The sequence below is a fragment of the Heteronotia binoei genome, chromosome 6 (assembly GCF_032191835.1).
Source record: "Heteronotia binoei isolate CCM8104 ecotype False Entrance Well chromosome 6, APGP_CSIRO_Hbin_v1, whole genome shotgun sequence".
Classification (NCBI taxonomy): domain Eukaryota; kingdom Metazoa; phylum Chordata; class Lepidosauria; order Squamata; family Gekkonidae; genus Heteronotia; species Heteronotia binoei.
In genome coordinates, this window is record NC_083228.1 from 78,858,019 (window position 1) to 78,882,455 (window position 24,437).

General features: G+C 43.7%; 1 protein-coding gene across 1 annotated transcript in view; it reads right to left on the reverse strand.

Moving 5' to 3' along the window:
- Positions 1–4,236: 4,236 nt before the first annotated feature.
- The window catches only part of HPSE2 (heparanase 2 (inactive)), a 234,123-nt gene continuing 213,922 nt past the window's right edge, over positions 4,237–24,437 (reverse strand). Inside the window, exons 8-12 of the mRNA XM_060241861.1 lie at positions 23,552–23,658; positions 16,421–16,535; positions 11,338–11,483; positions 7,935–8,081; positions 4,237–5,424 (exon numbers count right to left, since the gene is read on the reverse strand). Of these exons, the coding sequence (XP_060097844.1) occupies positions 5,259–5,424; positions 7,935–8,081; positions 11,338–11,483; positions 16,421–16,535; positions 23,552–23,658 (681 nt within the window). The 3' untranslated portion in view covers positions 4,237–5,258. The remainder of the gene's footprint in view (positions 5,425–7,934; positions 8,082–11,337; positions 11,484–16,420; positions 16,536–23,551; positions 23,659–24,437) is intronic.

A 24,437-nucleotide genomic window follows, 5' to 3' on the forward strand; every position in this document is an offset into this window, starting at 1 on the left:
GCCATTTTTGCAATCCTATGGGCTTGGAGCAGGGGTCATTGGAGATGGGGGGGATTTGTGAATTTCCTGCATTGTGCAGGGGGTTGGACTAGATGACCCTGGAGGTCCCTTCCAACTCTATGATTCTATATGAAGGTAACAGCTACCTATAGACCTCCTTTTCAACTGTCAGATTAGAAAGAGGTTGTCCTGAACTGGTAGGCCAGATGACAGCTAACAAATGGAAATTCAGTCCAGATAAAACTGGTATTGTTGATAGATAATAAGGCTGTTTGAAGAGTCTGTCTGTTCTGGGCAGAGGTTGCATAGCTTGGGGAGCTTTTTGCTCCGGGGCCACAGTTGGAGGCAAGAGCTCCTGTGCCATTTACCAGCTGCAGCCCTTTCTTGAGAGTCATAATCTGGCTAGCAGTACCCACGCTGATTACTCTATGATTGCACTCTGTGCCTTCTGCTAGTTTAAAATGTAGAGCCTAGGCCACTAGCAGGTGTAAATTGCAGGGATTAGATCTCACCAGTTTACAAACTCTCTGTTGGCTTCTGATTCACTTCCAGGCACAATTTTGTAGAGCTAGTTAATACCTATAAAGTTTTTCACAGCCTGGGAGCAGGATAACTAAAACAGCACAGCACCCAATATTAACCCCCTAACCAATTAAGAGCTTCATCAGAGCTCCTGCTCTCTGTGCCCCCACTATCACAAACTAGGTAGATGGCTGCTGGAGAAAGGAATTTTCTGTAGTGGTACCCAAGCTTGTGAAGTCCCTCCATATATAAATTACACTGAAAAGCCTTTATTTTCTTTTTTTTTTTAAACCCTATGTTTAATTATTAATGTTCTATAGAGAATTTTATTGGTTGATATCAGATTGTCTCACTTGGATCCTAGCATTCTTTCAATAGGCTGTGGCAATCATCCTTAAAAGTCCCACCTCTCCTTCAGGGCTCTGAATCAATCCTTGTGAGATACAGTGCAAATCCAAATGATTTTCAGCCCATCAGAGCCCATGGGGTCAATTTAGGGAAGCTTATTTTGGTGTGACAAACAGTGTTCCCTCTAAGCTGAGTTAGTGTAAGTTAGCTCACAGTTTTTTTAGCCTCCAGCTCACACATTTTTGTTTTAGCTCAGGAAAAATGGCCCCAGAGCAAACTAATTTATGTCACAGCTCACAGCTTTAATGCCAGTAGCTCACAAAGTAGACTTTTTGCTCACAAGACTCCATAGCTTAGAGGGAGCATTGGTGACAAGTATTCTGTTAAGTGGCCATCATTCCTAAATGGTATGTATAGGTTCTGTGGTAAGGTGCTCTTGTGAGAGAAAAGAGTAGCCTTCAACCTGTTGAGGTAGCCTGTCCAAAGAAGGGGGAATCAAATCTCCCCTCAGGAGTTATTTACTTTATTTGAAAACCAGATTTACTTTATATATCTAAGTTATTCACATATGATGTTTACCTTTAAATACTTTGTTTTCTGTTAAATAAACCTTTCTGGTTCATCTCCATCTGTTTCTTGTGTGTCAAGTAAAAAAAATGCAGGGGTCTCTATTTTCCTTATGTATTACACCCTTAGTCTATTCTATAAGATTTCCATTAGAGAGCCCATAGTTTACATACTACCAATCTTTAATTTAAAGCTTGTCCTCCCCTTTTTATTTGATTTTGGGTGGATGGGTTAAAAAAATTATAGGAGCGTCCAGAGTGGGGGATTGGATATTCTTCAGTCCACAAGCAGTTGTTTTAGAGCCCACCCCTCTCCACTGCATGACCACCATAAGGCTTTCCCTTGTTTTATGTCAGCTTATACTGGTTGTAACAGTTCCATCCTAAGCTTGGTTACTTTGTTCTAAGTCTACTGAGTCAATGAACTTAGAAGGTACAGCTTTGATTAGGATGGCCCTGTAAGAGCACTACACTAGTGTGGTTGAACTAGGAACTGGGAAGTCTGTGTTCAAATCCTTGCTTGCCATAAATCTTACTGAGCAACCTCAGGCCAGTCATGCTTTTTAAGCCTAACCTTGCAGTGTTAACCTTAGCTTTGTGGGGTTGTAAAGATAAAATGGAGGCGGGGAGAAAAATACATGCAAGCCTGAGCTCCTTGGAGGAAGGGTGGGATAAAAATGTACTAAATAATAGTTCTGTTTATAGATATTGTTGTATTCTGCAGGCATTTATACAGAGAGGCAGGAAATAAATATTTTAAGTAAATGTGTAACTGCATATTCTGCATAATAAGTAACTGCATATTGTTCCAGCTTGCCTTTGTGCCACCTTATTTTCTTTCTGTCACCGTTTTGACAATAATTAAATTGCAAGCTCTTTGGGGCAAGGATGTGTCTTTTTGTCATTACTTTGTAAAACTCTATTGATGGTGTTCTAGTAACAGTAACAATATAGAATTGATGTCATTGAGCCTGCTGCATCCAAAAAGCTTGCAGTAGCTCCCCTGGCAAGTGGATCAGCAAACAGTGTGACATTCCTTAGAGTGACAGCTTTTCAGTGAGTCTAGGGAAAGAGTCTGCAGAGACAGTCTAGTTAGTTGCTATTGAGAAAGGAGTAAATATTGGAGGACAGCAGACACATTAATGTGGGATCTTTCTATTGTGGTTGTTATGTCCATTCTCCACTCAATGGAAGACGTTTTAGGGGTATACATTATATATTTTGACATTTTTACATCTTCTCATATTGGTTATCTTACCACTGGAGATTTGAAGGAAGAGGCTCGCTATATTAGTAATAACCCTAGGCAAGTATCTACTACTGGACTGGGGAGCATTGGTGATGGACAAATTAGTCAGTTCTGGCTTTTCTCTATTTCATCTTTTCCTTTTGATTCCCAGTACTTTTTATTTCTATAGAAATGGGGTTCAAAAGTAGACTTATCCAAGATAAGCTGCAAAGGGTACTTTGTCTCTTTAGAGAAAGAAATCAGTATTTTTTTGGTGTTCTGTCAAGGACTGGACAATGCAGGGACATAAGGCTACCCAGGACTTACCTGAACAAAGACAACTATAGAGACTGTTTCTTCCTGGCCTTGTTCTTTTCAATTTTATATCAATTCCACAATTGCCTATATCATGTGTGTAGGCCAAGATCATGTTCTGTCCAGATAGTAGATGAGTTGGATAGAAACGCAGAGGTGGAGAAGGGAGTTCTGATAAGAGATTCCCTGGTCTTAATGTCATTCGTTTACTGTAACTGGACAAAGTGCTGTATTGTTTTCAAGAGGGTACACAGCTTTGCTACCTAAAGAAGTGTGCCTGTACATAAAAGCTTATACCCAGAATTAAACTTTGTTGGTCTTAAAGGTGCCACTGGACTCAAACTTTGTTCTGCTGCTTCAGACCAACACAGCTACCCACCTGAATCTTTGGTATATGGAGGCAGTGATGTTTGTTTCTAATTTTGTGTGTGTGCCTCAAAGACTGTTGATTGAGGGCATGTATATTACAGTTTCCTGGTCTGGTAAAGGCTGAGGAAGAGCTGACTTGCAGTGGAGCTTACAGTTGTAGAACAACTTGGGGCTTAGCAAATACAGAGCTGTGTTTGGAAGAACAGGTGCATCATGATCCTTCTAGAGTTAGGTGGAACACCTAGGCAAATGCAAATGCCAGGTGAAGGGAATTAAGGATTCTTTATTCTGAAGCAAATACCAAGAGGTTACAATGATAACTTTCAAACCTCTAAAACAGGGGTCCCCAACCACCAGGCCATGAACCAGTACCGGTCCATGGACTGCTAGCAACCGGGCCATGGAGTGAGGCAGAGCAGCCCTGGACTAAAGAGGCAGCACGGCCTTGCTCCAAGGCTGCCTCCCCTTGCAAGGTCCCGGGTCGGCAGAAGGGGTGCCGCTGCTGTGACCTTAGCCTACCCCCCATTTATAGACCTCCACCAATCAGCTGATCAATGGGGGTCTTTAAATGGGAGTGGGAGCAGAAACAGCCCCAGTCTCTCCCCCCATTTAAAGACCCTCATGGGGGGCAGGGATGTGGCATGGGCGTGGGGGGCAGCCTGGGGTGGCAAAACTCCCAGCATCCCTCCCCCTCCCCGGTCCGTGGATAAATTGTCTTCAACAAAACCGGTCCCTGGTGCCAAAAAGGTTGGGGGCCACTGTTCTAAAAGGTTCTCATTTCTTTCTCAATGATTTTTAAACTGTCAAAACCCTTAATCCTTTTAGGGGGAAATCAGGATTCTCATAGAGGCCCATGTCGCCCCCCAAATATTCAAGTATCCTTTTCAGTTCTTCAGAAAATATAATTTAATAATTAACATTTACAGCAAATGCTCCCAGAGGGCAGCATTATTGACAGTGGCCAAGACCAAACCTCTTCTCCCCACCCCACAACACTGCTGGACGTGAGCAGCTACGAACACCCTGATGATTCTTATCTGGACTGACTCTTCAGCACTATTAGCTTTTTCTTTCTGCAAGAGGGTGTTCTGGCTTCTCCATCTCTATGTATCTCCATTTCTATGTGCTCCATCTGGTGCTCAACAACGACATAGCTTGCTGTTCTGTTTTTTTGGATGCTTCTGCCTCTTGCCAGCAGGGGGAGTGGCTCCCACAAGAATAAAACCTAACGGTCAGGAATCTGAGGTCTTTCTTGTCAGTGGCAGATACAGGAACGATAGGGCGGTGGGTGCATCTTGCTCATGCACAGTTCTGTAAAGAAAGGCAGGAGTCCACCTTTCTCTCTCAGAGCCTTGTCGCCTCTCCACAAGGTGGCACAAACTCCTCACACTATGACCATTGCTTCTGCAGAAGACACAGGGTTTAAGATGTTTCCCAGGCTGTCAGTACCACACAAAGGAGACTAGCAGAGGCAGCTTCCCTGGATCTGTCATTTTTTGTAGCGGATTCAAGTTTCCCTATTCTTCCAAGTGTCTGCAGCAGCATCTCTGTACCCCACCCTTCAGCAGAATAGCTTGCCAGGCAGTTCCTGCTCGCTCTAGTATACTATTCTTTCCATGAAGAAGGGGGTGGGGAAGGATTTCATCAAACGTAGGCAGGAGGAGAACACACATCTCCTTTCCTAGTTTAGCATGGACTGGTCACTGTAGGGGTGGTGTCAAGAACATCACAGCTGTTGTCTGTGAGAGGGCTGTGGCCAGCCAGCGCTTACATTCACCCACGAAGTTTCTCAGAAGCCTTTCCCATTTTTCCTTGTGCCTTCTGTCACACCTACCTGAGAAGCAAGCACTTTGCCAAGAGATGCCTTGAGAGGCCTATCAGGTCTACTCTTGGCAGTAGAGTGGGTGGAGCTACCGATACCGGCAGGCCAGAGCATTAACATTCTTTACCACGTAGAAACTCATGGTGAGTGGTGGGATAACCAGGGTCCGGCCAGGACGAAGGGGACGGGGTTTCAAATGAGGCAGGGATCCATCATCCACCATGGTTAGCAGCTGTCCATTAAGCTGCACAGACCTGCATAAAAAGAGAAATTTGAATGAGAATGCCCTCAGCTACCCATAATGGCAGGCCTGGTTCTACCCCCAGGCCCCAAGAGGAACAGAGTACTTGTTTCTGCCTGGCACAACCTGATAGCAAGCTTTGAGAGAGCCTGGAGGCCAGCATTGGCTCTCTTCCGCATCCTCAGAAACTGAAGATGCTTGAGCCCTGAGGATGATGTCATATTCTTTTCACACTGGGGAACAGCCAGTGAACTTCAGAACTGAATAAGAGATCTAAAAATCACACATGTATTGTAAAATGGAGGGCTGGAATACAACTGTAAATCAGGCTTTGTGCATGACTGCCAATCAAGTAAAAAGATCTGGTCTAAGTGCACATAAAATGGCTTTTCTGTTTTTCACATGTGCACATCAAGGCTCAAGTGAATTTGATCCTAGTCTCTGCAACTGCAGTGTGCCAAAGGGGATGAAAGGCCAACTAATTAAGAGTACTCCAAGGGCTGACAGGTTGTTCCAGCCTTCCCACTGCACAATGCACTCACACTTCCTCTAATTAATCTGGGTGGATGCTTAGATGCATAGGAACCGGTGCCTCCTGCTGCATACCATTTTAATTGCATTCTCCCACCTTATTCTGACACTAATTTCTGAGTGTTAAGAACATACCTGCTTCCTCCTTTTAAGACTATGAGTTCACTATTTAAAAAGTAATATAAAATAATGCTAACAGTACACAATTATGCTTCAGCATAGAGCAATAGCCTTGATGTGACATGCAGAAGGGGGTAGGGGGTGTCTCTGTGGAATTTTAAAGCAGTGGACGTTTAGAACAAATTTCTCCTTGCCATCACCAATAGAAACTGCTGTTTTTGTATTGTATTGTGGAATTTAAGGTGTCCAAAGGGTCTTTTTGATGGAAGTGGGATAGTAAAATGTTTAAATAAGTAAATAAAATAGCAAGATGGCAAATGACGATATATGTTAAAACAATTTAAAAATAAAGAAGAAAAAGTCTCTGATACTGTTAAAAAGGTAGATGGGACACTTTCTGAGATCAGGCATGCTGGGAGTTATTTATACAAAATAGTTTTTGCAAAGCTAGTATCTGTTTAATGAGGTACTCACTCTCATATAAAAGAACAAGAACAGCCCAATCAGGGACAAGCATACACATGACCTCTAATTTGCTGACTTTTTGAAAAACAGAACAGTGCTGTTGAGGATGTGACTTGATGGCAAAGATGGGGGTGGGGAAATAGGCTTCTTAGCCCTTTCTACTCACACCATTGCCCTAAAGAAAACTGCCACCTCAAACTGATTTTATGTTCCACTAGGAAAATTTACTTGCCTCTCTTTTCCCCAGGGTATTTAAAAACAGCTTGGGGGAGATTTTTGGCAGGAAAATAACTGAAGCAGAAAGAGTGGAGTAGGAGTAGCTCTCTTCCCCAGTGCTGCTTTTCCTTTCAAAATACAACCCCAGAGGCTGTGTTCTATAAAGAACAGAAACAGTAGGTAAGACTAACTATGGAAAATATATAACTAGCAAATAGCACCCTGTGGAGTCATCATGGCTTGGAACAATGGTGTGGGGGAAGGATGAAGCCCCTCATTCCCCCATATGCAGCCCCAATCCAAATCAGGCCCCTGCAGCTCTTGGGAAATCAGTTCCCAGAAGTTGCCTGTAGTGTAATGTTAATGGGAGGAACTTTGTGGGAAAGCATCATGTCTAGTTTGGTGACAGCACAGAATGGAGGGTTGCACCAGCTCCTGTGACAGAGCAAAAATGAATTGGAACAGATAACCTCACAATTCACCCCCAAACAGAGGAGAAACCACCAGTCAGTTTTTAAAACACTGTAGTTAAATTAATAGCAATGAACTCTGATCTGGGCATTGGGCCACTTTTTATGTGACCACTCTTGTCCTTTGTCCTTTTTTTATATGGTGACAGTATGTCTGGACAAGGCTTTTTTGAACACATTTGTATACCAAAAAATGGGAAAACCATAGTTCAGTGATAGAGCACCTGCTTTGCATCTTCTGTTAAAACAAAATATCTAATAGGAGAGTTGGAACAGACTGAGAACTAGAGACAGCTGCCATTAGCTATTGTGCTATCATTGATCTGACTTAGTATAAAGCAGAGTAAACTATTGGATTTGGCTGAAACCTTATTTACAGATTAACCCTATACAGGGTATAAGAAGCCTAGTCTGATGTAGGTGGATTGTTGGCATTCACACTGTAATACAAAGCTGGATGAAAGTATATATAAACTAGCAGGGGCAGCAGAAAGTGGGAAGTAAAATTACTGGTGTAGAGCCATCACAGTGTATTGGAAGAGACAGTGCATGTGTAGGTAGATGAGCTTGGACCAAATAGAATTGGCACAAATAATTTAGATTAGCTTGGTGTCTGTAGTATGCCCACAGACGTTTCTTAAGGCACTAAGCCTTTCTGTCAGTGGCCTTTGTCAATCAGGAGCAAATGGATCCTTTTCCCTACCAGGGCAATAGTACTCACCTAGAATACAGTCCTTCCTGACCATAGGGCTGCAGCACATATTGGTGCACAAGTTTGTCTCGAAGGGTACCCACCAGCTTGATTTTCTTCCGGGACCGGTGCAAGTTGATGATGTAGAGCGTGACAGACCCACGGACATAATTGTGGCTGGGAGAACAAGAGGGAGCAGAGTCATATGCAAATTTCCCAAGATACTGCAGTATTCATCAGCTGTGGCTTAACAAATCAACATATGTCAATTTATGTTGACCACTTCCAGACCTAAGGACCTCTGTACTGTTCTGTAGATTCCTAGATTCCAGTTTCATGGAAAGAAAGAAGCAGATGTGAAGGAGCATGCAGAAGCTCCTTTTTGTCTAACAGAATTCATAACTGTGTGAAGAGCTTCCTATATACTCATGTTCAGATAGGTGCTCTGACATCTTTTGTATGCCACAAAGATTTCCCCCTAAACTTTCTACAATAGTAGACAATATAACTGCATGAATGTACTCAGAGCCTGTTGTTCTAGGGCAGGGGTGTCAAACGTGAGACTCGAGGGCCGGATCAGGCCCCTGGAGGGCTCCTATCATGCCCGTGAGCAACTCACTGTCATCTGCTTCCTTTTCTCTCTCTTGCTTCCTTCTGCATCACAGCTTGCTTTGCCAGGCTTGCTCAATAATCACACAGGAGCTACAGAGCAAAGCCTCTATTTTCTTCATTGGCTGACCAGCTCCCAAAGCAACATATGTACAAAAGCTCACGATGCCCAACCAAAGCATTGACCATGAGTTTTCTGTAATGAATGTAAATAAATCAGAAGTTGGTTGCAACTTACACACACTTGGAACAACACCTGAACAGCATACTCAAGATTGCTACAGCACAGACATTGTTTCCAGATTTTGATGCAATAATTCAGAGCAAGAGAGGTGTCAGTTATCAGAGACTTAAATAAACACAATATTGCAAGAGTGCTAATCTTTTAAGCATGTTTTAAGTTTTAAAAAATCTTGTTTTTTAAAAAATTGTTTTTGTCTGTGTCCTTTATAAAATTTATATCTCCATTACATAGTATGACATTTTATGATAAACGGTCTGGCCTGACAAGGTCTAATTTATGTCAGATCCATTCCTCATAACAAATGAGTTTGACACCCCTGCTCTAGGGTTAATAGAATGGCTTGGGCAAGCGATATTTCAGTGTGGTTTCCTGTGGACAAAGCAAGGACTGAGGGCATGGCTATGCAGGTGCCTTCTGGTATGCGCCAACTGAGTGCATACGGTACATTTTGGCCAAATGCATTATCAGGGTGGGTGGGGGCTTGAGGGAGGAGGGTTCCCCCTTGAAGTGTGAGTGTCGGGGTGTTATACTAAATGACCTTCCAAGGCTACCATTTGATTAAACCTTTGATAGTGCTTCTTGGAGTCACTAACCTGTGTGGTAAAGGGAACACCTGACAGTGCATAAGATGGGTGCAGCAGCCACATTTCTGACCAGTGGGATGATTGTTATTCTGAGTGTAGTATGTATGCCACACCCAGTAGAAAGATCAGTAGAAATGTCCAATATTAAGTGAATCCCTCTGATTCAGCCAGCATTTACAGTTTTACCTGAGAAATATAATCTGCATTAAGGCTATTTATGAGAAACCATTTGCTAAATAGCATAATATATGGCTAAAGAAACCTATGTTTTTAAAAAAAGTTTGTGAGCTAGTGGAGCATAGCTGAAAGAGCACCCAGTTGAAATCTCAACTCAGGCTACTGAATTCATTGGTAAGCCCCTCTGTGTCAGCTCTAGCCTCCATCTGTAATATGGAGATAATAATACTGGTCTGTTAACAAGACTTTGTAAGGATTACCAAGATCATGGGGGGCATTTGGAGCAATTAGGAAATGTACTTTGTAAATATTATTGTTGCCCCAGGGAGAACCACAGAAGTACTTCCAGCATCTAAAGGACTTGCTTGAGCTGAGCAAGCTTATATAGCAATGCTAAAAGCAGGGAAGTTTCCTTTCCTTCTGATCATCCCCCCCCCCCCCCATCCTTACCCTGGGCATGAGATGGAGCCAAGGTGCTGCCCACCTGTCCCTACCTGCTTATCTCTCCTTCCCATTTGTTCCAGTTGCCAGTTTCCTGTCAGTCATTGGCCAGGATTCCCCCTTCAGGAGGAGGGTGGTGGAGGGGGAGGCTTGTTGAAAGCATCTGGACTGTGTAAAGGAGCAACAATAGGGACCTGTGTATGCAGGGAAGTCCCAGGCCCTGCACTCACAGGATGCTTTGAAAAGTCTTATCACAGAAACACTAGCTAGGTTGAGCGCCCCAAATGTGAGGAGAGGGGAACTGTAACCAGACACTGGGGCCTTAGGGGAAATATACTCCCTTGATCTCACCTTGATAGGAATTGTGCCACAAAGGCTCTCGCCCAGTCCCAGAGATAGCTGCTCATCCCTATCATCACCAGAGCTATTTCCCACCCCTCACCATACCTGCACAACTTGAGCAAGTAAGGATGCAAAATTGTGCAGGGGGTGGACAGAAAGGCAGAAAATCAGGCCCTCCTACTCTGTCCTCAACAATTTATTTATTTATTTATTTATTTGGGATTTATATCCCGCCCTTCCCACGAATGGCTCAGGGCGGCTTCCAACAATTAATCAAACTTAAAAGTAAACAATTTCAAATGTAAAACAATTAAATAATTTAAGCAGTTAAAACATTAAAACAGAGTAATTCAGTTTCCTGTGAACAGATGGCTGGCCAGTTTCCTCAGGTTGTTATCCTAGCTAAATGTAGGCTAGGTATAGGCTAGCCGGAAGAGGGTCGTCTTACAGGCCCTGCGGAACTGCGCTAAGTCCTGCAGGGCCCTCACCTCTTCCGGCAGCTGATTCCACCATACGGGGGCCATAACGGAGAAAGCCCTTTCCCTGGTGGCTTTCAGGCGGGCTTCTTTTGGCCCGGGGATAGTGAGGAGATTTTGTGTTCCTGACCTCAGTGCTCTCTGGGGAACATGTGGGGAGAGACGGTCCTTCAGGTAGGCAGGTCCCAGGCCATATAACCAACAATAACCAACTTTGCTGCTGCAGCAGAAGAACTCAGACCCCTCTTATAAATGGAAAGGGGCACATAACCTTGACTGGCAGCAATAACTGTGTCCCATTCTTTGGTGGGTACAGACCCACACAGGAGCTTGGGATGGTGGAGCAAGAAGGCATACCTGTGGTGGCTGACATTTACTCTACAGGTTATGGTCAGTACTGAGTACATTCTCTTGAGTATTCCTCTGTGACTGTGAGGCTGACCTAGCTGTGACATCTGTCATCCCATTGATCACCAGGGTTGATTCGGTATTCGTCTGCCCCAGCCCCCATGTTTACTTAAGTAGCTCTGCCTGCCCCATGGAATGACCCACAGACTCACTTGTGGTAGCTGGTGCAGTGAGCATAGATGCGCAGCTTGTCACGAATCACTCTGCCAGGGCGAGGTTTCTGCTGCAGTCCAGCCACATGAACAGCAAGTACCCGGGGCCCAACAAGCTGCTTGTAGAGCAGTGATAGCCAGTAATCCTGCCAAAAGAAGGGCTGTGGGTTATTCCTGGGATAGTCCCCTTGAAGAGGTGATACAAAGAATAGGATCTGACCCAGTGTGACAAGCCTACTCTAGATTTCTGCAAACTTCACAGAAAACTAGACATAAAATATCTGCAACAGCTTTAAATAAATAAATAAATATATACCAGCTTCAATGCAGGACAGATTACCTGTTTTCATGAGATTTTTTTTTATTATTATCACTTTTTAATTTATTAGACTGCACAGAAGAATCTGGGAGAATGCAGTTCTCCTGTGTTAGAAGAAACAGAACCTACCCAAATTCTCCCTTGCTTCACAAAAGCTGCCAGAGACGCACAAGCTCTGTCTCATACTGAATCTCACAGTGCTCTATTGAATGAGAAGTCTGTTAGCCTACTTCAGCAATGCCACTGTAAGAAGTTTTGCTAGATGACCCTGGGGGTTCCTTACACAGGTGTGTTTAGAGACAGAAGGTGTTGGAAACTGGGTGAATTAGACAGCCTGTCATACAATCCTATTAAGCAAACATGCCTGTCTGCTGGCAGAGCCATTACAGGATGCATTCCCAGGGGCCCAGTACAGCTTTATAGCCAAGCTGGGGCTATGAAACTGTGCACTAACCACATGGTGAAGAAACGTTCCCATAACCTGGCAAGTAGCTGCCGCCTAACAGACCCTTCACACACACATAGCCCTTTGAGAGCTGTTGCTGGAAAACACAGAAGAACATCAAACGGAGCCTGTGGTTTTGCTCCCCATGCTTCATGTCCTGTTCCTTTCAGAGATGCATGTTCAGGACTGCAAATGAGATGCAGCCCAACAACAAGTGTGCCACCCATCACACAAGTATGAAATGGACAATTTACCACTCCAAGCCAAGGTGCTTACACGGTTTTTGTAATCCAAAATGCATTTCTATGGGCTGCAGAATAGTTTGGAAGAGTAAGGCTAGGCAAACTATGTAATTAATAAGATCCACCCTATTATCTGGGGCTGTGAGAAGACAGTGGTTCACATTAAATACAGAGGCTGCAAAAGTAGGGAGCTTCACACATGCTTCTCAAGCATCTATTTAGTCTTGGTTGCCATTAAATACAAGAAATACTGCTGGACAAACCTTTAATTTGACCCCATCTGTCAGTCTTCAAGAAACTGTAAGACTAAAAAATGTTGCCATTTAGCAATGAATAAAAGCAGTGCTTGTAGAATGGAACAATAAATTATATAATAAATATAGCCAGGTAGATACTGTGGTACAGCAGGGAATGAAGAGATTCTTGAATGCATCTTCAAAAGTTGTTACATAATGCTGGCTGTCATTGGTTCTTACAAGGCCTTAAGAAGAAATTGTTGCATTTTGCAAATCATAATAGCTTCTTTTCCATGTGAGCAGACTGAACTGTACAATGCTCAGTGGACTGCTGGTCCTGTGCCTCAGATCATGTTATGGCAAAAAGGGAATGGACACCCCTGGAACTTGAGCTACTTCTTCATCTGACTCTCCAAATCATTCTCAATCTGGGCAGATTCTAGAAGATGCAGATGGGACACGTGGTTGTCTTGTATGCCACAGAAACTTGCTGACCTATACTGCACCAGATAGAAGCCAAACACTACTGTAAATATCTGGGTATTGGGTCCTGCCCTATTTGTTGCTGCCGAGGGTTGTGGTGTCTTTGAGCATGCACAGCTGTGGGGGGAATAAGTAACCAGAACTTTGTCATCCCCTCTTTCATAACACACCCCAGAACTGAAGAATGTTGAGGTACTAAATGCAATGGCATCAGCATCCAGGGCTCCATGGATGCTTTGAAGAAGGCATTTTTAAACATCCTGTATTTCTGTTAGGCAAATAAACATTTCTATGACACAAGCTTCAGGTGTAGCAGAGCCATTACAGCAAGATGTACTTTGGAGGAACTTTCTATCTATTACACTTTAAGTGCGTGGACTCTTATCTGGGGGAACAGGGTTTGATTCCCCACTCCTCCACTTGCAGCTGCTGGAATGGCCTTGGGTCAGCCATAGCTCTTGCAGAGTTGTCCTTGAAAGGGCAGCTTCTGGGAGAGCTCTCTCAGCACTACCCACCTCACAGGGTGTCTGTTGGCGGGGGGGGGGGAGGTAAAGGAGAGTCTAAGCTGCTCTGAGACATTGAAATTCAGAGTGAAGGGCAGGGTATAAATCCAATATCATCATCTTCAAGGTCACCCAGTGTTTTAAGTGGGGATTTGAATCCTAGTCCAACACTACACAACACTATTTTTTTATAAGGTAGCTAAGGTGTGAACATTTTGCCTGCTAACCCAAAAGCCATAGGAGCAGATGCTTATTCATTCATATCTTAGCAAGTACAGATATATGACTCTTTTGGTTGTTAAAAAGGCTCTATCCATGCTTGTAGATCGTATTTGAAGGTATTGCCTTTTATATTCGATCTTCATCAGCAGTGGAGTTGAAAGACACTCATGTTGGCAGGCAGCACTATCCCTGGATCTCTGAGCTACTTGAGAAGAGCTTGGCTGTCACAGCATCTGCTTCAGCAGAGCATCTCCAGGGCAAAGGCTTTCATTCCTATGGAGCTGGGTCTTTAGTGGCGCGGAAAGCAAAAGAACTATGCTATTGCTGGGCGTCCAGCCCAAGCGCATCACCAGCTGATGGGCAGCCAGGCCAAGGCAGTGATTGATGCCATGGCGTCTCTCAGCAGCAGAGGTTTGCACAAAGGAAAGGCAGCATGTGGAAAAGTCTTTGTCACTGGAAGGAGGTGGGAGGATTCAGTTTCACATCCTAGCAGCTCTGCATAGGCCCAAGCAACTGCTTTCATCTCACTGATAGCTCCCACGGGAAAAGAGCAGCCGCCACACCTCACACCACGTTCAGTCTGGCCTTGCTGAGCCCTGCCGTTGTAGATGCATAAACCCTCCCCAGTTTCCCTCACTTGCTCTGGTCAGGAGGAAAGACATAGACTAAAATGGAATGGGAGACTGGAGAATAAACAAGACATTTGCTCTAAAGTGCAATGGATTCAGCTTAATGTACAGGAAAGATAGAAAAGTTCCCCCTTAAAAGGATCAGTTAGTTTGAAATGGTTGTAAGTTGCATGAGAAGCTCTCTTGTATGCCTTGCACCCTTAGGTCCTGATGCTGTCAGCCACCCTGCCATAGCAGCAAGTCAAAGATGAGTACTTTGGTGGCTAGTTGGCAGTGTGCGGGTAGTTTAGTTTGGGACCATTTAGCACATGTAGTTTTCCATGTGTCCTCCGATCCCATTGGCATGGGTTTCTCCCAGTTCCTCTCCCCACCATCACTTAATACCTGTGTAATTGCAGGCCTTTCTGGATAAAGGCCTAGGGAAAGAATTCTTGGAATTGGGAAGCATCCAAATGTGCTCCTCTCCTCTCCTTCCCATCTATCTTTCCAGGGCAGAAACAGCGTTGGAATCCAGAATAGCTTGCATCTAAGGAACCCCAGATCACACATGTATGGAGCCACATGTTATGGAACCACTAAGCGCACTAAGAAACAATGCAAAAATATTCCAAATGTTTTCCTGATGCATCAAGATGTGCAGCAATAGAAGCCTGAACCAACAGCTGATTAGCTGGGAGACAACTGTAGAAGCCTGTTCACTTAGTATCAGGTCTCCTAGCGACTAGCTGCAGAAGAATGCAGAATCCACAGCTCATTACAGGCAGGGCTCAGCTTTTGTGGCTGCCCTTCTGCTTCCCAGATCTCCAGTCTACATTCCAGGGGCCTGCTGGCAGTGTCTCTCAGATTGGTACCCTGGACCAGGCTTGTAAATTCTTGGCCAGGGAGATCCAGAGCTTCTCAGCGCTGCCAAAAGTTCCACTTGCAAGGTGTAGAATTTATTAGACTGAAAAAAGATGAAAAGAAAACCTGCTACTTTTAAAGACCTTTTACATACGGTTTCCTTATTAGAGCCTTGCGTACTTGGAACAGCAAACCCCCTCAGCCTTTTTGAAGAGCTACAAATGAACGGGTTTGCATTAAATGGGAGGGAACTGCCCTGCTGCGTGGAGCTGTGAACTCCTTTCACCTTCATTCCTATAAATCTAAACTTCATTCAGCCCCATTTCCCTGGCTTTTTTAGTCTTTCCCTAAGGAGCTGGTTGTCTCTAGTTTGGTGCTGTTTCTGCAGCATGTTTTCAGGAATCCTCCATTGCCCTCCCCTTTTTTGGTGCCTTAGCTTGTGTGCCCCCCTGACTTTTCTTGCTCTTGCACACCCCAAGAGGGTCCCATAGAGACTCTCACTATGGACAAAGTTCCAACTCCAGAGGTAACCCTGCCCCATCTGCTTTCAACATGTTTTGTTTGACATTAACTAATGTCTCCTATTAGCACTGAAAGAAACCAATCTGGAAAAATGTATTTTCAAGCAGAGTTCAAACAGGCCACAAGGAGCAGCAGATTTTCAGCTGTGCATAGAATTTTTTTTCTTGTGGAGCAGCCAAGAGTCTGAGGAACAGGTCAAGGGCACAGAAGTCAAACACAAATCCCCTGATTTACTAACTGGTAACAGGAAAGGGAGATGGGGGATATGGTACAGACACTACAAGAGGATCTAAGGAAGAAACAGAAAGTGCTGCTTTGAGAAGTGAAAGGGGGTAGCCAGCCCACCCTGGCCTGACAGAGCAGAGATTCAGAGTGATGGGTGGGGCAGAACAAGTAGGAAAACCAAAGAAAGGGAGAGGGGTGATGCCACAAATCTAACAGGAAAGAGCAGAAATGCAAGCCTGGTATAGAAATGGCATACAGAATGGGACACGGGAAAGATATTTACGAGGGAGGAAGAAAGGCCACTTGTCACATTACACATATCTATGACAATGGGAGGAAAGCCCAACAGCCTCAAAGGGCAGAAATCAGCAAGATCAGGAGGGCTGTTGATAGGGCAAGTTCAGAGGATGCACCTACCGGCAGTGGGTTGAAGTTCTGGTCCACAAGATGGTTGTGCCCATGGTCAAAAAATGAGTGACGCATCACGACATCAATGCCCTGGCTGGCCAGCATTCCAAGAGAGTTCAGCCACCTGGCAAGTAAGCAGAGGACTTACTATTCATGTTTCACAGAGAAGAACAGGTTGTGGCTCTTCAGCCTGCACCCTCATGCCAGAAGATTCTTTAAGTAGGATGTCAAGACTGGGAAACTGTTGCCACCTTCCAAAGCAACTGATGTGTTACAGCAGATCTCTCAAACTGGGCACTAGTTTAGAGAAACATATATAACCAGGGCTTTTTGTGAGCAGGAACACACAGGAATGCAGTTCCAGCTGGCTTAGTGTCAGGGGTGTGGCCTAGTGCAAATGTGTTCCTGCTGGGCTTTTTCTGCAAAAAAGCCCTGTATATAACCCACGCCATTTTGTTCTTACAGCAGCCTTGTGAGGCAGCTGATAGTGACTGGCCTAAGTGAACAATGTCACTAACCCTTTAACTCTCCTGTCCACATCCAATACTCTACACACTAGACTGCATCACACTGTGATATTTCAGTTTCAACCAACTTCAGCAACCATTTGCAAGTGGATTTTGCCATTTCACACATATATACACTATATATCAGCAGAAATAGCACCAAAGCTGTTAATTTTATATACTGTGGTTTTAATATTGTCCAATATGTCTTATACTGATATTGTTTTAGATTATTGTGTTTTATGATGCCACTTTTTGCTTGTTAGCCACCCTGAGCCTGTTCTTGGGGAGGGCGGGATACAAATAGAAATAAATAAAATAAATAAATGTGCACTGAAAGTGGATTGAAAGTGCATTGTTTAGTGTGTGTGAAACTGCCAACTGACTTCGTTATTCTGCTGTACTGTGGTAAGTCCTCCAGCTTTATAGCAACAGAAAAACAAATATTTTTCTAGATGTTAACATGATACAATATTGTGAAAATGTCTGGTGAAATTTACTTTTGGGAACAAAGTTAATTCTATATATTTCCCCCTCTTCCATTAAAGGCTCTGTTGGAATTATGGCACACAGTTATATAGATCCCAGCTGAAGTCTTCAGTGATAGCCAAAAAACCAATTCCATGACTTTGGTCCCAGAGGTTACAGAGAAGCAAAGTGATTGCACAACAATACAGTACTACAGGATCATTCCATGTAATTAATTTATTCTAACTCTAAACTGCTGTAGTATGCATACTTAGGAAGAAATAAATCTCACTGGAACAAGGTGGACTTACTCTCTAGAAAACACATATAGTGTTGAATTGCACTAGTGCAATACCATCCACATTTACTTGGAAGTAAGCCCCACTACTTAGAAGTAATTCTAATTCTTTCTGAGCAGGTGTGAATAGTGTGATGTTGCATGTAGATACAGAATACTGAGGACAGCAATGCCCAAATAAATTCTGTCAGCTGAAAAGAAAAAGCAGCCATCTTGACAATTTGTCCTCATAAAAAGTAGCAGTTGCTTCACACACAAGGTTCTACACTTCCATCATAGATCATCAATCACATCTTCATTTAATCTTTGAAGGGTCTCCATAAATCCAAATGAACACCCCTTCCTTCCCAGGAGTTGTGATTCATCCAGGCTCTAAGGCATGCATTTATTTTAAAAAATGTTTTGAGGAATTCAAACACAACAGAAAATACATAGATGAGCAGCTAGTCAACAGAGTTGCCTTTTTGAATAATACTGAAACCCTCGGTGACCTGGATTACTGTGCATCTTCTCCAGCTTCTGCTAATTCTCATAATTTTATGGTCATGTTATTACAGTGGAAAGGATGTATATGCTCTTTACCTTGCTCAACCAAATAATTATTATATATAAGTTAGACTGCAAAATGTTTGATTGCATTAGTGCAAATATAATATTAATTGCCATGGAATGACCCAAACATGTTGTAACCCAATATGGATTCAAAATTTAAAAAAATAATAATCAAAATTTCACTAGAATTCATAAATGAATTTAATTGTGAGAGGAGAAGGAGTTCTGCACTAATTTTTGTGGATGAAACTGACTCCATCTTATGGGACTCCAAATTCTCTTTTTAGGGATTCAGTAACATTAGCTCAATCGTCTGGATATGTCCCAGGTGATTCTCTTCTTCTTTGCTATAATGTATGAAAAACAGCCAAGACGGGTCTTCCCTCCCCCCATTAACTCCCCACCTTGCAGACCCGTAGCCTATGACATCACCTCTCCCTACCAAGAGGAAGAGAGATTCATTTCCTAAGTGAGCTTTCAAGGCGAGCTGTTGTGAGATGCCAAAGCCCAGTCTCCTGGGTGTGCTAACGTGTGAAACCTCCCAAATTCATAATACTTTCAGAAGGGAAATAACTGCAGTTCACTGTGCATCTAATGAGCAAAGACAAGAATGGGGGGTGAGGGTAGGAAGGAAAGGAAAGGAAACATCAAGATATTTGGAGATCTGTGAGCCCTTTGTTTAATTGTTATACCATGTGTTCCAAATTCTGGAAAATGGAAAACTGGATTATATGACCTATATACATTATGCAATAAAGTTAACATATATTTTCTTTGTTTTGAATCATTTATGCTTCTGTAAATTATTGAGAGAGGCAAGGAGTTGTGATAGAGCACTGAAGTCACCAGAAATCTTAGTGATTTATCTGACATCATGGATTCTAGCATGAATTCCCACATATACTTTCAAGAATATCTCTGGCAATTTCAAGGGCCAGGAGCTGACACTTTATTCTTTTTTGAAAAGAAAAGTGAGATCCTTATAAAATGAAATTTGTGCCACAGTCCCCCATACTTGTATATAATCCCAAATACATAGCTTTGGATAATCGTTGTCCCTCGTTCAGCCAGGCTATGTACTGAATGCACTTTACTGGTCTTTGTTTTGGAAGGAACAGTCATTAAATGTGATGAAATCACAGAGATGGAAATTAAATCCAGTCTCTTTAACAGGCACTGTGTTCCCTAGATCTTGTTAACTAGTCATCTAATTTCTCCTAAAAAACAGACCAGGGAAGGAAATTCCACAACTTCTGGGCAACTTGTTTAATTGTCCAGTACTTTTTACCATCTGAAAAATTTTCCAGTTCTCTGGTAAACAGATGCTCTTGGTGGAAATTTCTTATTAAGAATTTTCATGGCACTTTTAATGTGCTACATTTATGCTACAACTGAGACAGGGAAGCAGTTATTTGCTCTGTAGCTGAGAGGTGAATTTGAACCCAGAATTTCTGTTGTCAACTTCAGCCTTCTACTCAAAGGAGCACTGGTTAGGTTTGTGCAGCACCTGATCCTATGCATTAAAATCAAATTCTACTTTGTCCCATGAGGGAGGGGGGCAAACAAGATGTTGCCCACCAAGACAATAAATGTCCCAGTACCATTTCTTGGTTTCATATTGGTCTGTCTGGCAAGGCTGCTGAGGCTGAGTTAATGGTATTTGCATGTTTTACTCTTATTCATTTCCTACTCTATAGCAATTGTCCATGCTGGAATATGGCCTGAACTGATTTTCATGTGAATCAGCAATTGTCATCAATGTGTCTGGCTTTCTCTTCTGAGGTATATTACATAGAAAGCATTTCTGTACATATATCCGTACAAATGAATTTTAGGTTGTTAATTTCAGATGGGTAGCTTTGTTAGTCTGTAGCAGCAAAATAGGTAGCACACAAAATTCTATGAAAGTTGAAATAAATTGTGTTAGTCTTTCAGGTGCAACTACTGGACTATTTGACTTTAGTGTTGTAGAAGATCCCCCCCAATCTATCCATTTTGGAACATAATAAAATATTTCGTCACATGGGAAATACCATATCTCATTGGGCTCTACCAAGAAGATGCCCCCCCATAATCTCAAGTAACAGCACAGACAGTTGTCTGGAGAGGACACAAAGAGGCAAAACAATGAGGGAATGTTGGCTATTCACAGAGGAGGTCTTCCCCTCCATTTGCCACATTACACCTGACTGAACATGCACAAAGATACTTGATTTCACATACACAACCCTCCCATACATAAGCAAACTCTTCATAAAGAAAGGAAGTACACAATTCAAGTGATTTCTAATTTCTTCTGTCTTGCCTTAGCACACCATTTTGGCCGCCCTCACCTAAAAGTCAAATTTAGCTTTTCAACCCCCATGTGTTATGTCTTGCCTTGTAATAAAAAAAAAAAAAAATTAAAGGGTTTCTTTGCTGTCCCTTGAGGGTCAGAGACTTAATGAAAGCAGATTACTGATGCTACAAAACACATACATTTCTCCAGTTCAAACAATAATATAAACAAGATAATTTGTGACTACGTAAGATAAACAATATTGATTTGCTCTTAGAGGCAAGATGAAAAAAATATGCTTCTAAGCAAATAGCTTATCACTATTTCCTGACAGGATTTGTCTTACATTTTGACTGTTTGTCCAGCCACTGCTTAAAGACTGCCAGTGAAGGGGAGCGCACCATCTCCCTAGGTTGCTGATTCCACTGTTGAACGACTCTTACTGTAAAAACATTTTTCCTAATATCCACAAGGTACCTTTGCACCCTTAATTTAAGCCCATTATTGTGAGTCCTATCCAGGGCCGGTGCTAAGGGTTCTGCCACTATAGGCAGACTCCTGCACCGTGCCCCCACCCAGGCATCCTTTTTTTCCATGCGCACGCCACGATGATGTCACTAGAAGTGACGTCATCTTGAGCGCTGTCTTAAAGGTCCTCAAGAAGGCGCCCTTCGTGGAAAGGCGCCACTCCTCTGCTTTCAACCCGAAAGCTGCCAAGGGTGCCTTTAAAACACTGCACTCTTGCGTTGAAAGTGGATGAGCAGCGTGGGAGAAGAGGGAGAGGGACAGGCAATGGATGGGCCTCCTCCCCACTCCAAAGTTGCTGAAAGACTCACTCCTGAGCTGCATTCAGAGGGGCAGATGCCAGGGATGGGCCTCCCCCCCACTCCAAAGTTGCTGAAAGACTCACTCCTGAGCTGCATTCAGAGGGGCAGATGCCAGAGCCCCGGAGGCTGCCTCCCTCCTCCCCAAGAGCGGTGGGAAGTCCTGCTCCTGCCACTGCCCAGCAAAGCCGAGCAGCGTTCAGGAGCGGCAGATGCCAGAGCCTCGGAAGCCACCTCCCTCCCCCTCAAGAACAGCTGAAAGTCTTGCCGCTGCCCACCGTGATGTTATCACGCTGGGCACTCAGCCCCTCTTTCGGCTCTGAGGGATTGGGGCAAACTCCTCCTATCCCTCAAATCTAAAGGAACAGTCAGCCTTTCCCTTCCCCTGCGCCCTCAGAGGACGTGAGGGGAGGGAAACGTGGCTCTTTCAGCTTTGAGGGAATGGAGGAAAATCCTCCAATCCCTTGAAGCCGAAGGAACAAGGCGGGCTTTCAGTCCTGGGCACTCTCCAGTTCATCCAGAACTGAAAGTGTCGTTGTTTCTCAGCACTGAGGAACCAGAAGGGTTCCTCTGACCACTCCATGCCCAGAAACAATGCACCCCTCAAGAGCCAGTGCCTGAGGCAATTGCTGAATATTGCCTAATGGGCGCGCCGGCTCTGGTCCTATCGTCTGCTGCCAACAAGAACAGCTCCCTGCCCTCCGCTACATGACAGTCCTTCAAATACTTACAGAGAGCCATCATGTCCCCCCTCAACCTCCTCTTCTCCAGACTCAACATTCCCAAGTCCCTCAGCTTTTCCTCAAAAGGCTTGGTCTCCAGGCCCCTGAACCCACTCTGGTATGTCCTAGCGCCCTCCTCTGCACCCACTCCATTTTGTCCAAATCCTTTTTAAAGTGAGGCCTAAAACTGCACACAGAACTGCACCTAGAACTGCGACCTGACCAATGCAATGTACAGTAGGACTGTGACACCTTGCAATTGATACACCTCAAGATCGCATTCACCTTTTTTGTCACTGCATCACACTGGCTGCTTATTTATCTTATGGTCTACCCATACCCCAAGATCTTGTCCAGACACAATGGTACCCAGAAGTGTATCCCCCATCCAATATTCATGTTGCTCATTTTTGTTACCCAGATGTAGAACTTGGCACTTTTGTTACCCAGATGTAGAACTCGGCACTTATCCTTGTTAAATTGCATCTTGTTCACATCCACCCACTCTTTCCATACCCATACCCCAAGATCTTCCCATACCCCAAGATCTTGTCCAGACACAATGGTACCCAGGAATGTATCCCCCATCCAGTATTCATGTTGCTCATTTTTGTTACCAGATGTAGAACTTGGCACTTTTGTTATCCAGATGTAGAACTCGGCACTTATCCTTGTTAAATTGCATCTTGTTCACATCCACCCACTCTTCCAGTGTGTTCAGATCTTGTTGAATTCTATATCTTCTGGTGTGTTCACTCCTCCCAATTTGGTGTCATCTGAAAATTTAATGAGTAGCCCCTCCACAACCTGATCCAGATCACTGATAAAAATACTGAAAAGTACTAGGCCCAGAACCAAGCCTTGTGGCACTCCATTGGACACCTCCCTCCATTCAGATGAAATGCCATTGACAACTACTTTTTGAGTGTGGTTCTCCAACCAGTTCCTTATCCATCTAACTATCCTAGAGTCCAGTCCACAGTCTTCTAGTTTACTTTCACCTGCACCCCAAGTTCACACGTTTCTGGTTCCCAGTTTCCTAGCAGAACACCAGGATTATTTTTTGAACAGAATAAATTCCTTACACAAATCTAATACAATTTAATTACTGCTACCAATGACTTCCCCCTGGGATTTAGGTATCAAATTCAGCATTACAGCTAACTGGGCAATTTTTTTTCTAAGCTGTTTCAAAAGTAATTTTCATCTTATGCTTGCGTAAAAGTAAAACTACCTTGCTAGGGCATCTTGGTACCCTGGAGGACAGATATGTTCCAGAGGATGTCCCGCATCTCAATTAGAACAGAATGCAGAAGTCAGTACAATCCTGTTAATTCAGTTGCTATATAACCCAGACTCTCACTATTCCTGGATTCAAAGTTTCTTCCCAGACCCCAGTGTAATAGATAAAGCAACTCATCTTCCATTCAAAACCTCTACTGATAAGCACTGTTGTCTCCACATTGCCACTGCACCCACCACATTGACTCACAGGAAGCTGGCAGCATAGGAATCCGAGAGGTTGGAGGTGCCTCCTTCCGAGGTAGCCCCGATGCCCTCCAGCCAAATCTTTTTTCCAGGCACATGTGAATTAACAACCTATTGCAAAAAGAAAAAGGTAAAAGTGGTTGGAAATCACCTGGGAGGAGGGTGTCACCCACAAAATGTTTTGGAATGGAAAGGTAAACCCAAACAGACCTGGTTTGGGTTTGCTAGTGATGCCAAAGGGTATGAAAATGCAGTCAAATACAAGATAGAAAAGATCTGAAGCTGAAAAGGAGCATTCCTATCATCACCCATTTCCTTGCACCAATTCAGCTTTCCCTACTTCCTGGGCTTGCATTTAACTTCCTTCTCCAACAGATACAGCAGTTTGATTTATTTTGGTCAGCCACACCCCTGAAGTGCCCAAGGCACTATTCCTTTTAGTTCTGTGCCTCCTGAGGATTACAATTTAAATGCTTTATGTTTCCTCTGCACTGACAATGGGGGGGGGTATTCATCCCTTCAAAGTCCTGTCTCCTTAAAGGTAAAGGTAGTCCCCTGTGCAGGCACCAGTCATTTCCAAGTCTGGGGTGACGTCGCATCACAGCAGACTTTTTACAAGGTGGTTTACCATTGCCTTCCTGTCATCTACACTTTCCCCCCAGCAAGCTGGATACTCATTTTACCGACCTCAGAAGGATGGAAGGCTGAATCAACCTTGGGCCGGCTACCTGAACCCAGCTTCTGCCAGGATCAAATTCAGGTAATGAGCAGAGAGCTCCAACTGCAGTACTGCAGCTTTACCACCCTGTGCCACGGGGCTCCCTGTCTCCTTGCAGAAGAAGAAAACGTGCCCTAACCGACTGATATAGGAAATGCACCTTTTCTGGATC